Source organism: Corvus hawaiiensis, chromosome 4, assembly GCF_020740725.1.
Source record: "Corvus hawaiiensis isolate bCorHaw1 chromosome 4, bCorHaw1.pri.cur, whole genome shotgun sequence".
Taxonomy (NCBI): Eukaryota; Metazoa; Chordata; class Aves; order Passeriformes; family Corvidae; genus Corvus; species Corvus hawaiiensis.
Genome location: NC_063216.1, coordinates 52,795,439 through 52,814,304, shown reverse-complemented (window position 1 = coordinate 52,814,304; position 18,866 = coordinate 52,795,439). Strand labels below are relative to the sequence as shown.

General features: G+C 34.7%; 1 protein-coding gene across 5 annotated transcripts in view; it reads left to right on the top strand.

The window, feature by feature from the left end:
• The window catches only part of IMMP2L (inner mitochondrial membrane peptidase subunit 2), a 426,547-nt gene that overhangs the window by 23,829 nt on the left and 383,852 nt on the right, over positions 1–18,866 (top strand). For all 5 annotated transcript variants that reach the window (XM_048300487.1, XM_048300489.1, XM_048300488.1 and 2 more), the window contains exon 3: positions 4,840–4,943. In XM_048300487.1, coding sequence (XP_048156444.1) covers positions 4,840–4,943 — 104 coding nt within the window. The remainder of the gene's footprint in view (positions 1–4,839; positions 4,944–18,866) is intronic.

Sequence of the window (18,866 nt, the reverse complement as noted above, 5' to 3'; positions counted from 1 at the left end):
CTTGATCTTAATAATGAACACATATGGCACCTTTGCAGGGAAGAACACTGAAACTGGCATGAACCTAATATTATTACTTATTTTTATCAGGCAGTAGGTATCAGTTCACTGTTTTTACTTTGGTTATATTGAATGTTTATACAGTGTAAGCAAAGAAATATAAAGAAGATGTGTAACGTTTAGATGATAAATACTCATGAACGCTATTTTGTTTTCGCTGTTTATTTGGTCTTGAAAAAGCTATGTTTTTATGTAGATAGACAATTTCTATATTGTTACTTTGCATTTTGAATCATATGCACTGCACATTGGTGTGCAACACCACTGATAACTATGATATATTTTGTTCCAATGTTGCAACATTGCAATTAGCAGAGAGTAAGGATTTGATTCTTTGATGGCAAGCTCTCTTTTCTGATTGCCTTAATAAGCTCAGAACCTTGAAGAGAGGTTTCACAGCACTCAAGACCAGCTGCTGGAGTTTGTATTATGCAGAATTTACACATGGGCTAGAAAACTTGGCTTGATCCTGTACTTGGCTGATTTGTGTTTAATGTTCTAAAAAGCACGTGGTGGGGAGGAGGGAATGACAAGGTGTCTTTTGTAGGCAGTCTGTAATCTGATGTTTAAACTCTGTCAAGAAACATCAGCAGGCAGCTTTCACATCAAGAACAGGGATGAAAGTAAAGTCATTTTACTCCAGTAATTCTACAATCCAAGGCCAAAAGCTAGGTGTAACATAAGTTATCTTTGCCATTTTCACAGATATTATTCTGAGTATCACTGATGACCAGTGAAAGAGCGGAGAATCTCAGGGCTTGCAGTTGCAGAGCCAGAAATTTGCACTAAAAAGAAGGAGAGGAGGGGAAAACTGGGAAAAACCAGTTTTGTTATCTTTTTATTATCTTCAGGCAGGAGAAATTCAAATATATAACGCAGCATCTAGAGAAGTACAAAATCAGCCAGATGAGTACAACTCCCCTATTTTCTACCTTCCCATTTTTTGCCTCTGTTGCAGGTCAAGAGCCACATAGAGCATTCAAGATGCAGATTCATTTCCGATTTTATGGTTTTGTTTTTCTTTGTTGTTTCTGTTTTTTGGGCTTTTTTTTGCTGCTACCGAGTATGACCTGAGCATTTAAATTTTGAGGTGTTGGTTTTTTTTAGCATATCACATTGCCATTCATGGTTCGATCTTTTCTGTCGTGGATGTAGTGTTCTGTTGAACATCCATTATTGATTAATAGTTCTATTTCAGTAGCTGGCAGGAAATTTCTTAGATTTCCCTCTCCAGAAGCCTGTGGTCGTCCTCTGGTTAAAACCTCAGTTTTATGTTTTCTTTGAAGTCAGTCCCAAGTGTTTGGGAGTGTTCTGTATATGGTATTGTTTTGGAGTGTTGCTTCTCTAGGCACTTGAAGAGCATGTAGTTAACCGTGGTTTATCCATGGAAGATTTGAAAAACACTACAGTTATTTGCTTAGATTTATTCAACCTGACAAAGGGAAAACAATATATATTCACTGGATTATTAAAATTGAAGCTTTTCCCTTGCTGTATCTGTTAACTAAACATTCCCTCTGTTGATTGAAATATGGATAGCTTGAGAGCTGACATTTGTAATTTTACTGACACCTCAGTGTCTGTAAATCTCTCTGGTTTTATTCCGAAACAGAACTGAAATAGAGGTTTGTTTTATGCCTATAGATGTTTTTCAGATTACAAAAAAAAAAAAAAAAAAAAAAAAAATCCTAGTGCTTTTAATAAAATACTAATTTCCTTGCCAAGATTTATTAGACGTCTAAGCAAGTCTGACAGGGGCACAATTATAAGGAATATATATCCCTGTCTTTAAGAGTAGCTTGAAGGAGTACTGATTGTGCTGCAATTCTGTCTGTTAACTGTGTTCTTTGGAGAGTGATCTGCGTTAAATGTATCTGACAGCTGTAGGTATAAGGAAGACTGAAGTTCAATCAGTTTGTAGTCAGATTGTATCCCTCAATCACATGCTTCTAGTGATACCTTATTGTCTCAATTTGATACCATGGTAAGATTCCCAAGAATTAGTTTGTAATAGACCTCTAAAATGTCTAGTAGGCTTTGTGTACTCATAATTGTGGCTCCTGCTGAGCCTGAAATTAAAAGTTTTGACAAGAAGCAAGAAATAAATCTTTCTGTGTCATGTTTGCTCTCCTACTCTTGTTCTCTGCTGTGCGCTCTCTCTCCCCCCCCACACTTTCTCCTTTTGTTCTGGACCAGCCTTACTGCTGCTTCATAGTTACTGATGATGGGAATGCTTTTTGACACCCTGGCAAGCATATGAATAAAGCTTCTAAGGAAAATACAAATTTTCTGACCCAATCAATTTAGACAGACTTCATGTGTTCCATTGTCTCAAGCTGATTTGTGTTTTTCAGTGCTTTCAGCCACCTGTCATAATTTCAGTTGTGCTGACTTCAGTGTATATGTGTATTAACTAACCTATAGGGAATAGCAGTGAACTATTGCAGTTTATAATTTTAAGTTTTAGTAGTTTCATTACTTTCTCTTTTCTTTCCAAATGTACTGGGTTTTTAAATCATCACGAGGTAGTTTTGTTGCTTAGAATTTTAGATTGATGTACTCATCTAGCATTCTACTAATAGTGGGTTTCTAGTGAGTTGTAATCTGTCTACAACATGAAATGTAAGTGACACAAATAACTGGTAATAAGATTTCTTAATTGCCTGTTGTGGATTTTTTGTGTGTGACTTCTTGTGCTGCGGGCTGTATACTTTTATATGTTTTGTTGTCATATGGACATCTCGATATTGATTTATGGGGTTTTTTTTGTTGAGTTTCGTTGCTTGTCTGGTATTATGAACACCTCATACACAAAGATGTGGAAAAGGAAACCCCCATGGATATATAAATTTGTAAATTCATTCAATCAAATGGAGTGTTTTCAAGTGGGATAGAAGATGACAGCATATGTGCAGCTGTATGTGCAAGTTCTATTGCAAACAGTTCAATACCAAGGATTATAGGAAGTGGCCTGACCAGTGATCTCTGACAAAGCATTCATGTTTCTGCAGCAAACAGTACTGAATATTCTATGCCATTATGCATAATAGCAGTTGTAATTATTCAGTGGCAGTTTCTCCTAACTTTATTATTAGGATTACTGTACCTAAGCCTGTAAGCTCATGTGAATATTCTTTGTGTTCCCCAAGCTACAAGCAAATAAATTGTGACCTTCACTAGCAGCATAACAACTATCAAGTTAATCATTATTTATAGTAAAAGGGCATGTTTTTACCCTCCTACTTATGGAACCTCATGTCCTATGAGGCTTCATCATATGGCTGGGGATCTCAATTTGCATGCTTTTAGCATTAGATTAGTTAGTAATTAGAAAGAGTAATGTTTTGTGGCTTCTGCACCACAGCTTACATTAAGACCTGTGTGCCTCCTTTGTAGCAGGCTTTTATGCCAAAAACTTGAGCAAAGAAGTTATAATGCTTCAGACTAGAAGGAAGAAGCCTCTGTGTTATTCTGTTTCTTATGAAAAGCCCTTGTGACCTTATTTGTTGACTGCTTTTGTAGAAGTTGTATTTTGATTTTTCTAGACCTTAAACCTTACTACTAGTAAAAATATAATGAGGAATAAGTTGTATTGTTTCTATACTTGTTTGTTGTGGAATCTCAATTTGTGTTATTTACAACAGAGAAAGGCTTGCTGAAGGATTTAGCCTTTTATTTTTTTTAACAGACAATAGTAATTATTGATGTAAATGGAAAGTTGTCTCCCTAGTTTTCCTTCAGTTTCTTCTAACAAAATAGTATTATTGTCAGCACATTTGTCAGGGTTTTTTTTGTGAGAGAGAAGGAAAAAAAGCCAACACCATAGTATTTTTCTCAAGCACAATTCTAATGTATAATGAGTTGGATATCCACTCATATATGTCAAAATGACATCAGCTATTGTTAAAAATGCATTTAGCATGCTTTAAGTTAAAAAGCTTATACAATATCTAAATGTATTTCAATTCTAAGGTATTTCCTTTGTTTAAATGCAGAAAAAAATAGAAGTCAAGTGGGATAGTGCAACTAGGGCAGTACTGTAACTACCTGGTGTATTTCTCTGTAAGATGCAGTTGATATAAGTTTATTTGATACAAAAACTGTGAGAACACTCATTTAGATCTTTCCTAAGTATCAGCTGTGAGTTATCGCACAAAATAATTTTGGGTGATTGGATGTACCTCCTAATTATGCATTAATTACTTGGTTATTTTAATTCATGCCTTTATGTGTCTTGTTATGGAGGGCCCACATTTATTGCCAGTGTCAGTGTGTGCTGTAGGTATAGGGCTTGTTTTTCCCCTTTGCAAAGGATGCTGAGATTAGTATTGTTACAAGTACATATTTCATTTTTAGTGTATTATGCTTTTATAAACAGTAAGATGCCTGCAAAAAGTTTGTTTGCTTGTTTGGTTTTTTCCCCTGGGAATTAGTGTACTTGGTTGTCCTTTGATTTTAATATTAAATGATAAACAGTAAAGGCAATCCCTTCTTTTCATCAGGCTGGCCATAAGTATGTATCCCATGTAATTTGATTTGCATGCAGTAGTGCATTGAAATATGTGAACTATAGTTTGTCATAAATTAATGATATTTAACATGTCATTTAATGAAGAAATGTATTTCCTGTAATACAACAGATTCTTGGCCTCTTACAGTAAGTGGGTATGTTTTTATGGATTTTAATGGATTTCACCTGTTGATGGAAAGACAATTCAGTGGAAGATTGGTAAAGGGAATCTAGCTCTAAATATGTTTTTTTTTCTCCCCTTCTCTCAGCCTTCTTTGAATCCTGGGGGAAGACGAGCATCTGATGTAGTACTCTTAAACCACTGGAGCATTAGAAATTATGATGTACAACGTGGGGACATTGTGTCACTGGTGTAAGTAATTTTGCATACCTTTCAATACATGCTTATATAGATGTTGAACCATCGGTATTCCATCTACAATAATGTAGCTATATACATGAGCAAGTAACATAACATTTTTAATAATGCATTATTGTTATTTCTATCATCCGTTTTCAAAACTCAGATGCTCAAAGAATGCATTACCAAGTTTTTACTTGAAAGGCATGAAATGCAAGATATCATGTGATACAGTGTGTATGTGTACCAAAACTTCCAAGAACAAAGAGTTGTGAGATAGAAAATAGATAAAACATTATGTGGCTTAAAGGAGTATAGTTTTAAGTTGCTTGGTTATGTACTTATGAGAAAAACTTTCTGTATCAACTAATGCTGTATGTTTTTCTTCCTGGTGAAGTATGTCTACTGAATAAAATTTCAGATAAGATCACAAGAATTCAACCACCTCCATGAAGGACAAATGGAGCAAAAAGTATAATTCTACATTTAAAATTGGGAGGTCTATGTATCAAGCCAAAAGGTGGCAGTGTTTCGCTGTTGAAAATACTCAAGTCTAACAGAGGACAGAAACTCCATTTCAGCCTTAATATAATATAGAAATAGAATGTCAAAGTGCTCATAACTGACACAGGGATATAATACATACTCATACTCTATGCTTGGATAGTTTAAGCTTATGGTTTTAGTTTTGTAAGTGAAATGCACAATATGTAGATTGTAACAGAAATGTCTTTGGAAGCCATATTATCTGCCTGCCTTTTTGTCATATATCTTTTCTAATTGTCCCATTTTTTTGCCTACCTCTTCACTGTAGTGGTAATTTGTAAGACAATTTTCACTACCAGCTCTTAAAGCCAACTCTCTCATGTATTCTTCTTTTGTTAAACACTTAAAATTTGCATTGTGATCTGTCTCATTTTCTGTTATGTAAAATCTTCTGTAAATAGTCTAGCTACAAATACGAATTTATTCATGTTTGCTACACAGAATATTGCCAAAGGACTCCAACTTCAGGTCATTTAATGATTGCTGTAAAATGTGATTCTTCCTGTGTGTGCATTCCTCTGCCAAAGTCATGCTCTGGTGATTGTTTAAAAGAGTCAGTATAACTGATTAGAAATTAATAGACTGAACAGAAAATGAACACGTAGTCTGATCAGAAAACAAAATTAATAGCTTCATTCTTATTATACATCTTGAATGTTCATGGTTCTGTCTGAGCCATCTTCATTGGTTATTTTCACTTTGCTGTATGTTTGAGCATGATAACTAGTATTTTAGATGCTGTGGGGATTTTTGTAGGTTTGGAAACTTTTGCCTAATCATAGTGGAGTTTATGTACACCCACACAGAAGAAGTTGCATTTGTGCACTGTACTGAAGTTTTTCTTAGTCTTTGGGAAGTCCACTGGATAATCAGATCAGAGAATTCCAAAAGCATTTTAAGATCGATACAAAGGAAGTTAAATAACGTAAAGATAATCTATTGGGTAGTTTTAATATAAAATATCCTTCAATGTTTACCTATATCAGTAACAACTTCTAAGTTAAGTACCTCATGATACGGGTTTGTTAGAAGCAGTTTTGGCCTGCTTCCTCACTGTATTGTTAAGTTTTAAATTGTGTGGTAAAGTCTTGCAGGATATAGTATCTGGATGTGATTTTGTACTTGTCAGTTTTTGAGACTTAATTTTGCTATACAATGCTTTTATTGTGTAAATGGGTTAATACTTTCATCTTTTTCATTTTGATTGTTTACCTGTGATTTCTAGAACTCACATATATGCATGAATTTTACTTGCTGGTCCTCAGAGTCTGACTTAGGTAAGGCATGAACAGGGAAGGCCAGTCTCCCATCAGGTGCTCCTTTACTGTTCTTGTCAGAAATTCAGTTGAGAAAGTGTTGGTGTGACTGAGATAGGCAAATGGATATGTAAACCTTTGTTTTGTATCCTTTTTGGCTGCTTTACACTTGTTCACTGTCTCCTCTTTGCCAAGTCATAGCAGAAGATAATTTAGAGGTTGCGGAAGGGTGGGCTTTTGCAGAACAAGAGCTGAAGTCAAATATTCCTTCATGGCAGCTTGACCAGGGCCATCCAAACTCATCTCTTTGCTCCAGGTTTTGGCTGTTGTCGCTCTACTTACACTGGACTTTGCTAGTTGGAATCTCAACAGTCCCTTTAGGAATTGTGGTAGAAACAGCAGCCATCCAGAGTGACATGATATCTCTGATGGTATGAAGGAAGCAAGAGATGAGTTAGTCTTGGTGGTCCTGGATGCCCCAAAAGAGAATCAGTGAGCCTGTGGTTATGATTCTGATACTGCTTACAGATCCAAAAGTTTTTCCTCTGTTGTCCAATGTAGTTCTTGATAAACATATATATTTTTATTCTATGACTTTGATTGCAGATGAACACCCTGCCCCCTAGTACTTGTTGGTGTTTATACCTAGTAAAGGTACTGAGGGAAGACTTCATGTGTTTCTGTCATCTTGGTCTCTGTATCTGATATAGTTGAACTACTCATCTCACCTACAGCTGTAAAATCAGCCACTTTGTGCACACATGTGCATTTACCTTGTTTTAGAAAAAATATTTAGAATGGCATTAGTCTTTAAAAATATTAAATTAGAGTCAGGTAAAACCAATGGAGAGAATAAGTTGGTAGCAAGAAATTATTTCTTCAATTGCAGTTTAGTGTTTTACAAATAGTTATATCTTACCTCAGCCTTTGGAGTATTTTTTCCCTTTAGCTTGAACTCATTTTTATTGATACCAGATTTAGGAGAGCTCAATGTTACATGTTGTAACTTTTGAACTCACAATTTTAAGTTGATTCAGAACTAAGCAAAATGTTATCATTCTTAACTTGGTCACTTTCTTGAGTGCTTAATTTAGGTACTGCTATATTACTGTGACTTAATAAATTGAAAATCAAAACAGGAATAATTTTAAAGTAATTTAAGTAATTTCTGTTATTCTGTGTTCCAGAATACTACCTTTCCATCCCTTAAATGGATTAAAAAAAAGTGCATTATATTTTAAGTTTTGGGAATGCATTTATTTGTCTTCAAAGAGAAAAAATAGTCATGTGGCACATGAGATCATCTTTCAAAGACGAATGCATGCTTTTGCCAGGCAGACTGTGATTTTTCAATAACTTTTGTGTTGAAACAGGCATTATGTTTTGTAAGAGCTTAGCTGAGGTAGATCTCAACAGTTGTGTAGAACTTTATCAGATATTGCAGAATGAGTTATAAGATACGTAGTGTTCTCTCAGCTGGTTTTGATCTGTAAAGTTTGAGTGCCAGCAACATTGTAGCTGGAGCCGTATGCATCACAGGGGGTTGTACAGCTCATGCAGTTCCTTGGGAATGCATGCTGCAGCTGCACTTCCCAGTACTTAAGAAAGATAATGCTCTTCTATTGTGGATTGAGAGACATTTTTGCCAACTTCACCTGTATATAATTTCTTTTTTACTATGTACAAATGCAGGCATTGTAAAAAGATGTTGCCAAAGAGTGATTTCTAGGTGTAGAATTAGTTTTCGTTGCCTTTATGGAAAACCTCCTGTCCTGATTCTACAATCATACAGTCTTTTTATTCCAAAATTCCTGTCTTAATGTAGTAAAAAGTTGGTGCTTATATTTCTGAATGATAAAAAGTCAAAGCTGTAAATATTCACAGGCACTAATTTTAACCTTGAGGTCAAAACTTGGAGGTTAATTTAGAGGTTGTGCCATGTCTGTAATAGAGAGAACACCTTCTCCAAGGTTTGACTGAGAGCAGGAACCTATTTGCTGGATAGGTTGCCAGGTGTCCCTCCATTCTAATTTAGAATGTGTTCTTACGTGTCAAATAAAAATAGTGATGCTAATTTAATCTGAGCGAAGAAAAAGAGAACCGTGGTGTTTGTTCTGTACATTCTTAATGGTAACATGCTTTTAAAAGTTTGAACTGTATCTAAATGGGCAGTATTTTTAAGAACATGTTTTTAAAGGTCAGCTCTAAAAATAAGGAAATAAGTGTTGTATATTTTGTCAGCTTCTTTTGAGTTCTCATATAGGAGCGTAATTGCTTTAAATACAGACCCAACTTTCTACACAGAAAATTCCTTGACATTAAAAAAAACCCTAAATCATACTTCTTGTCTCCTATCCTTATTATCCTTATGAAGGATATTAAGTGGCTTATGTCACTGCTTCCTTTGACTGTAAGATTATGGTCAGACTCTTCAGTAAACTCCTTTAATTTGGGTAAACGGCTAAGCATTTATGTGAGTTTGATTTTTGAAAAATCCAGTGCAAATCATCATTCTGGAGGATGAATCAAAGTATTGCATGGGAGGTTGTTTCTGCGGCTGTGTCCCTCACTGGCATCTGTTCAGAAACGAGAACTGGAACAGATAATTGTGATGATGATTTTATGTGATGGTTCAACAAGTTTCAGCCTATACACACAAATCTGAATAATCCAATTTTTGAAGAAATGTAGTCCTGTTTGATGAAAACAAAAGTGTTCTCAAATGGGGAAAACTGAATATATGCTATTCATAGAAGATCACTAATTGGAATTTCATTATTGAGACTAGCTTAGTAAAATAAATATCAGTAAGAAGGTACTTACTGAAGGAACTGCCTTGAATTAGAATTAGTTGTAATTATGAAATTCTGATAGATATAACATGAATGGTATAATGGTTCTTGCACTGAGTTTAAGAAAGCTTTCTGACTAAAATACTGGACAACCTTTTACGAATACCTCTGCTTGGCCTTCTCAAGTCTTCCAATTTCTATTCTATTTTTGTTTGTACTTAGGTCTCTGTACCAACTCATCTGTCTTCTGGCAGGTAGGACACTGCAAAGGAGGTTGTGCTGACACAGAAGCTAAATAATCACTTTAGTTTCTGTGCCTCAGTGACCTCAGAAAATCTTTTCCTATTCTGTTCTTTTAGCTGGGAAAAAAATACTCTCATGTCTTTTCTTGATAAAAATCAAATATGTAGTTCTACTTTTATTATCTGTGTTACAATCTATTCTTGGAGTGGGTATCATACTATATAGGAGTGTGTTAGTACTGTTGGTGAAAGAAAACCTTGCATCTTCTATTTATAAAGTAAAATCCTTTTTCTAAGGAAACTTTTCAGATACTGTACACTATCCTTGGTTTTATTATGAAGTGCTTAGGGTGGGTTTAATAGGCAATTGCAATACTGTGGAAACTGAGCAGTTGTGGAGGAAAGAAGTTGTGGTTAAAGTTATGGTTGTTTAATTTAAAGTCTATGGATATGACCAGGAAGTTTACAAGATTTTATTGCAAGAATCACTGCTGGAAAGAGTTTGGCTAGACTCTTTAGGCCAAGAAGTCACATAAATGGATGTTAAAGCTTACAGATTGTTTAGTGGTTAAATTGAAATTTGGACATTTAAAAATAACTATATTTATTTTTAAAAAGTTAATGATGGGGAAGTCAGATGGCCTTTGCCATTTGTGAAAAAGGTGTTGATTGATTGGTTTGTAAGAGTACTGTAGTGTTTTAAGTGGTGCTGTGAGAACTTCATATTCTGGGTGATTTTGATTTTATTGGTCTTGCTATTGAATTAAGTACCTTGCTGTTGAATTAAGAAACAAACTGTTGCTCGCTGATATTAGAGTATCTATTAGAATACTACATTGCAAGTTTACTAAATCCACTTCACTGATTACCCAGTTAAGCTGATTGGACAAAAGCAGACATGAACCTTATATACATGAAGCTAACATAGTCCAGAATGTGATCAGCTGTTAATTAAATAATAAGAAGAAATTGTTGTTTAATCACAGCAATGTATGTCAGATAAAATTATTAAATTACATCAGGAACTTGATAAGATATAAGTGGGTCTAGAACCTTGCTGTAAGATCAATAATTTGGCTGTAGAGGCAAATGTTGAGGTCTAATAACAGACCATTATTTGAATTTTTTTTTTTTTGTTCTAGTTAGAATGCCATGAAGAAATTAGACATTGGGGTGGTGATCAGAAATTTTGTTTAAAATTAGTTAGTAAATTGTTTAATCTTAATGACTGTTCATAAGATAATTCCATCCATTCTTGTCTGAGGACTTGCTCTTATAGTGGCCGAAGAATGGAACTTTGGAAAACTATAAATCACTGTTGCTGTGTCTTTTGCTGGTAGGTTTTGGGGGGTGTGTATTTGGTTGTGGTGTTGAGGTTTGTTTTAGGTTTTGGGTTTGGTTTGTTTGTTTGTTTGTTCTTAGTTTTCCTGCATATAATATAGTCTTTGTGTTTCACTTAAAATGCAGCATTGAGAGACTTGACAAAAATAATTAAAGTCAGATGCACAGTCTGTGATATTTGATTGAATTTACTGCTGAGGTAAGTAGCATAAAATTTCTTTAAGACCCATTCTAGTGAAAGTGGAGGGAGATTACAGTCTTGCCCACCTCAGAAGCAAAATACTTTAAAAAAAGGAATACAGATCTGTAGCTATCCTGTGTAGAACAGCTTTAATTTTGATGCTACTGAATTGGTACTGTATACACTGATAAGTATATTGACTTACCTGTATTTACACTGAAATAACTGAGAGTTATAGTTGTGTTGCAACTCAGCTAGGTTAGGATGTAAATAATAAAAACAAATTAATTTGAAGTTAAACAAAAATATATGTATGTCTGATTCTTGGGAAAGTGAGAAAGATGTGAGAAAAACTGGTTGTGCTGTGATCTTCACAGTGTAAGATGATCAGGTGTTTGCAGCTAATTGATACATAAGGAGGCCCTATATTCTGCTGTTGGAGGAGTGTTAACAGTACTTTTCAATCTCAAAATTAACTGATTTATTAATTCAATTTAATTATTTTTGCTTCACCTTTTAATGATCAGGCATATGAAGAAGAGGAAAAAACCTGTTTTACCAAATGACATAATTCTTACCTTTTCAATTGAAATTCAATAGAAAATGGAACAGCATTGAATAGTTTTTTATGCTCTTCTAGATGATGGGCAGTCACAGTATGTTGGAGGTCCTGGGTCTAAGTGGACAGCTGCTTGGAATGTTGCAGCAATTGCAGAGGTGATTTGGTTGGCTGGAAAGCTCTCTCTGATCCTGTAACTCTGCCTTACAGTGTGATGGCTGACTGCCCTGTGAAGGTCATGTTGAGCAAAAGGAGCTTGAAACCTGTCTTGGTTTAGAAAAATGTCACTTTCACCTTTTGAAATATTTATAATTTAGATGTTAGGAATATGCTCTGCTATAGCAGAATCTGCTGCCATGTATGCAGAGAAAGGTAACAGTATATGTTTCCTGAACCTTTTTTCCTTGAACCTTAAGAGAGTTCGACAACTCTGATAGGAAAATATTTGATACCTTTTTTCTCAGTACATTTCCAACTGCTGAGAAGTAATTACTGGTTATTTATGACTGGCATTGCTTGTAGGTACTTAGAACTAGGAAAGGTTTTACAAGTCAGTGAAATAAGCTACACAGTCTCATTGCTGGAAGTGCCAGTGGAAGTTTCAGCAGCTAATGTAGAATTCCAGTGCTCTTTCTCTGTAGGATATTCAGATTAGACACCTCCTACTTACATAAATTTCAGACAGAAAATCTGTGATGATATAGGATAAAAAAATTAATGGGTATTCATATGGTTATTCTTGCACTTGAGATCAAGTGTATTTTTGATTATGATAAATACAGATGGATCATAATTTTAAAATATATGCTCTGAATACATACTCTGTTTAATCTGCTGATCAGATACCTTGACACTTTAGAGGATTGTTAAACTGATACTTTGTTGAAAGTAATTTCCTTCCCTTGAAAGTGAAGCCAATGTTCCAACTATGATTCCTAGAGAAGATAACAAATCAAAGTACTTAAACTTAGGTTCCACTGCACTAATGAAATGCTGAGTGCTGAATTCATGAAATACTAGATTCAGTTTAAGATAAACTTCTCACTATATTAAGCATTTACCTTTGATATTGCTTTACTTGAATTGTGAATGGTACACATTTTGGACCTAAAGATGCTATTTCACCTATTATGAAGAAGTTGTTCTATACTTATGAAGAGAGGGAGTAATGAATTTTTTTTGTTTTTTAGATTTAGTTTTGTAGATTAACTCTGGAAATTAGCTTACTCTTTCTTTTCCATATGAAACCATTATCTTTCAAAGAGATCCATTTTTTTGGCATCAAGGCTTTCATATTCCAATGCTAAGTTCTGCTACCTGCAGTAGTATGAGAGCTCTAACAGAGAAATATGGGTGGGATGTTACAGTATGATTCAGCAGTTCTTGAATCCTAGAATACAGTAATTTTTCTTAGGAGATGAAACCTGATATATATATATATATATATATTTCTGGATGTAAGCAAATGAAATTGGTTTTTTGTATGCAAAAAGATCAAAAAGATACCTAAACACATTTTAGCCTTTTCATTTTGTTCACAATCTGGGAAATAGTGAGGTAATATTTCATTTTACAGGGTATTTCAAACATAGTGTTCTTGGAAAAATTATAGATTAAATTTTGCCACAGCTAACTCTGTATCTTTCAGTAATAACTTCCCTTAAGCCAGTTTAGTCAGTTGTATTATGAGCAACCATAAATATTAACTACAGAATGTTACTTCTAGGAATCTTTCAATTAACTACACATATGCTGACAAAGTGAATTTTGCCTGCACATGAAAAATATTTATTTCCAATCTAATTGGTGAATCTGGAAGAAAAACCATGGGTCTTGACCTGTACTGAGTATATTGTGGACATGAATATCTTTGCATGTAATAAACAGTCTTGGCCTTGCTTTCTGTTTTTTCAACCTGTTAGCAAAGGCAAAAGCAAGGGAATGGCAAATTATCAGGTTTAAAATGATAATTAACCTTATCAACATTGTATTTTCTAGGGAAATTATACTGATGAAAGTAACATTAGTTTTTTTATGTGCAATCAGCTGTTCCTGAAAAGTGCAATTGAACAACATTTAGCTTTAAAAACATGCATATGTGTTTGTATTTGGGACTTTATTGTTATTGTCAGTTGTCTATCTGATGATTAGTTACAGAGAAAAGTCCCTCTCAGAGATGCACAGCAGGATGAGACAGGGGCCACAACTGCAACAAGGGGCATTCTGAGTAGACATATGGGAAAAAAAAAAAGCCGATTTAGAATTGCCAGGTCATTAGTCAGAGAGGCTATGAAACCTCCAGCCTTAATTGAAACTGGACTAACAAAAAACCAAGCACCCTCATTTGCCTTTCCAGTTACATCTGTTTTGGCCATGAACTGAAGTAGGTGAGAGGTCCTTTCCAATCTGAATTATTCTGTCTGTTTACATCTAATGGAATTTCAGCAACGGGACTTTTAAGATATGAGGCATAATAGCTATAAACTTTCGAGGTTAGAATTCAGCATTATCAATTAATGTATACAATATGCATTATGATGTTTTTGATTTGTTTTATAGCATGGAAGTGGAGTTTCTAAAAACCTCTTATTCTGTATATGTGGTTGTGATATTTGTCTTATAACTGCTTCTAAAAGACCCAGCCATGCATTGAAAACCTGTTGTGTTTATAGCTGAACATACAGAGAATGGTAAGATTTCATTTGGGTTTTATAACTAGATTGTAAATTCTGTAAAGGAGAAACAATGAGTAGGTTGAGGCAGATGTGTGTGGTGAAACAATCAGTGGGGTGGGTGGCAGTCTGCAAGCAGACGTCCGAAGACTGGCACATATTTAACGTTCTACAATCAAGGGAAATGCTTTACCAATGTATGAGGACAGTAATTCTCAAGTGAGGAGTGGAGCCTGCTAAAGTACACAAGCAATTGTTTGCTCACTTGTTAAATTTTCAATTAATTCTGACGGGATTCATTCATAAAGGACTGAAAATCAGAGAAAAATGTGTCGGGAATAAAGTATAAAAGGCATCTAAAATGAAGGCAAAAAAATTAATGTGATAGAACACTGGAAGTGAAGACAGGGGTTACCTACAAATTTTCATGTCATGTCTGTAATTGAATGACTTGATGTAGGAAGAATTGAAGAAAATCTTTTTCATTTATTTCATAAATAGAACTTAAATTGATTTGAACTTGACCTGTGTCTTCTGCCAGTATGGAGCAGAACAGTCTAGCCTGCAATTCTCTCACCACTCAGCTCTGATTTTCCCTGCTATTGTAGCTATCTTGTTTTATTGCTACCTTTGTGAAATGTAAAAAATTAGTATATAAGTAAAATTTTGGACTAAGGGAAAAGGTAGGAGCAAAAACTTAAAATTATTGTTCTCATAAACCCACGATCCATAGCATAATGCCATTTAGGGTTTCAGTAATTAATAGTGTATATCCTAAGGCAAAAAAGAGATAGCTAGTGAGCATATTTCTTGTGTTATGTGTTGTTTTATATATTTGCTTTAAGGGATAAATTAGTGACATTCTCAGAATAATAATGTTTCAAGAACTAGGGCAACTGTAATGACAGAAGTGTGGTCTTGCCATATAAAGGGAAGTATGTTGTCAGCAAGCAAAGGATAATAGCATCCTGTACACCCAGAAGGCCTGCTGTGGTGTTTGTGTCTGCATAAGATCCCCTTCGCCCTCAGACCAGGCTATTTTTAAACTGGTGCTGAGTTTGACCTTAGTAAAGAAATACTGTTGGAAGATTTTTAAATGCGTGATCATACACAGTGTGTTCCTCAGTCCTATAGGATGCTGACAGTAGTATTTTTTCCACAGCAAATTTGTTTTAGTTTGCACTTTGCTTGAGTTCAAAGGCTTACCTGTTTAACATTACCAGGGAAAACTTACTACAAATTATTTTCTGTATCCTTAATTGATACAGCTTACCTGAATCCATGAGACAGAATTAGAGATTTAGATTCATTGTCCCATGCAGCTTATGATGTGATGGTGTCACATTTCTGATTAAAATAGAAATAGCTTCCACAGACTTTGTTGTTAACTACATTTTCCTCACTGTGAGCGGTGATGTCGTTGTAAAACTTGTGAAGAATACTAATTGTTCTAGGTTAATATAACCACTACTTCATAGGAACGGCATGTCTGTTATCCTTTGATAACTGAAGGAGAATGTTGGTATAGTTGACATACATTTATTTATACAAAATACAACATATTTTAAATACTTTGCAATGCCAGGAAATTTAAAGAACAATCTTTCATGGGCCTCTTGTAACCTTCTAAGACTCTTATGTTATCCCATGATATCTAGAGACATGTTTTAAAACTGACAGTGATGGGAAAGTGCAATGTTGGAGTGATTCCTTACTGGGAGAAATTTACGATGTAAATATATGTTAACTAACATTAAGTTAAACCTGACTTAGCAAAACAAAGACCTTTCAGTGTGTGAGCCCAAATTGAGCAGAAAAAAAAGTGCATCTTAGTATCTGAAACCTTTTCTAGATACTTCTTAGTTTTTATAATCGAAACAGGTGAGCATGTTTATATAGAATATTTTCTCCTCTTTGTTTCCCTCTTTGCCTATCCTTTTTGAGAAATTATCTCAGTGATTATCTGTGAGAGAGTTTTGAGTAGCCAGCCTTCTAATTTTATTCATTTTTTCAGTTCTCATTTGTAATCAATCCTGTGGCCATTTGTGGTGTTGAAAAGAGTACAGAGTTTGTGAATGCATAAAGTTGGTTGGGGTTTATTTAAGTATTTATAGAGTGTAATAGTTGACTTTATGTTGGGTTACCTTAAGGCTGGAGGACTATGGTCTGCAGCTTTGGAGCTGTTGTCTCCCACCCTTCTAAAGTCTGCCACTGTTTTTTTCAGCTAATTCTAGATTACACTTTTCTCCTTTAAAACACTTAAAAGGTTTTTTTTGCATGTTTGTTATGTATGTTTTAATCAGCTATTAGCTGTGGTTAGTGAACAGGTATAGCATAATACCACTCTCTAATACATATATGATTGAATTGATATATTTGAAAATACTTAAAGCTTGCAAAGACTCTTAACAGTTGCTTCACATTTCAACAGCGTAACTATATGCGAGACAGCTCAGCAAGGTTTTCCAGTTCACAAGATTTGCTAATGCAGCGGCAGTTAACCACCAAGGGAAATTTAGATTTGAAGGGACTCTTCATGTCCTGATTTGTAAAAGCCCTCCTGGGCTATTCTAGAAATTTCTGCCAACAACTACATTTAGCTTTTCTGTGTGGCTTGTTTCAATTCCTGTGTGCAGCTGTGTATACTATTTGCCGAAGCTCATGAGGTATTACATGGCAGCAACAAGTACATTCTCTAGGTGGTAGCAGCACAGCTAGCAAATGTGTCAGCTCCTGGTATACAGGGAACAAGAACAGGGCATTTGCTCTTATTAGCACAGAGCATTACTTCAGGCTAGAAGTAATCAATTTTAGTATCTCTAATCTACCGGTTATACTCCTGCTTTTTGATTTATTAATAGTAATATGACTGATACTGGAATGGGCTGAGTAAAGGTTTTATTATTCTATTGTTTTGTTCTTTGGCTCATACATGCAGTTGAGAAAGTGAACGAATAAAACACATCAATACTGCTTTTATCATGAGCTTCATCTACATGAAGCTAAAAGTTGTACAATATTTAATGTTATCTCATGAAGAACCCTTTTGAACACAACAGGGTCATGATTGCTGTGTTCATATATTCCTGATTGGTCTCCCATGTGTTTTCTAAGAATAAACTGATTCTGGAGATTGCTATGGAAATTTGATCCAAGTACAAAAGGTGAACTAGCATAGACTTGTATGAATAGCTGATATTCAAAATGATCTCTGACTTAGGAAGAAAATAAACCACACTCAGAATCTGAGAACTGTAATACCAAAAATATCAACAAATATGAATTTGTGACATTATAGTTTTTTTTAAAAGTATCTATGATAGACAAACTGGCAAATTAGAGCATTGCATAATAATTTAATGATGATTATTATGTGTATACAATACCTGTAGAACAATTTCAGATTCCATGATTGATTTGTGAAGTATCATTTATGGACACACAAAGGTCAGATTTTGAAACAGTTGGCATGCAGTAGCAGAATGACTGCAGCATATTACTCACATACACTGCGTAAGTTCTTAAATGTGTATGTTCTTTATGAAAATCAGTAATTTTTTCCTTTCCCTCAGTAACTTGGAACAAAAGCAATGGTTGGTGCTGGTGAGAACCGATATGGAATCCTTGTTGTTGGAATTCCTTAAAGTGAATGAGGTTCATATTGCCTGTGAGAAGAGAGACTGTAATCTCCATTTTGCTCTTACAAGTCCAGAATATATTGTCAACTTTTTCTCCTTAGGATCCAAATCTGATATATATTTTGAAACAGTTCAGAAAATCAGAAGGCTTAAAAAAGAGCAAAAGGGAAAATTTTAAATGGATGTATTTTACACCTTATTAAAAAGTCAAATATATTAAATTGTATTTAAATTATTATAATATATTAATTTATAGATGTGTTTATGGTCTATATAAAAGGTTTAGATCCTAGAGTGACACACTATTGTATTTGAAAATAAAATCCATGTCATAAGATTGCATGGAGTGTGTATGCAGCAGCTGAAGGTCCTCTCTCTAGAATGGTAATCCTCTAGTCGGATTTGAGGATAATTCACCATCTTAGTCATGTATAGGATATATACTTATAGGAATTTTTTCAATTTAGGGCCCACTAAAAAAAATAAAAATCATTCTGACCTGTGTTTTCCTGCCCATGGCAGAGGGGTTGGAGTACATCACCTTTAAAGGTCTCTTTCAACCCAACCCATTCTGTGGCAAATAAGATCTCTTCTTGAAGTTGTTTTCTTGCTGGTTTTGGGTTGTTATATTCAGGATGATACTAATAAGCTGAAGGGAATTTGTACTGCTTCAACCAATGTAACTGGGATTTATATGGAGTTTATATG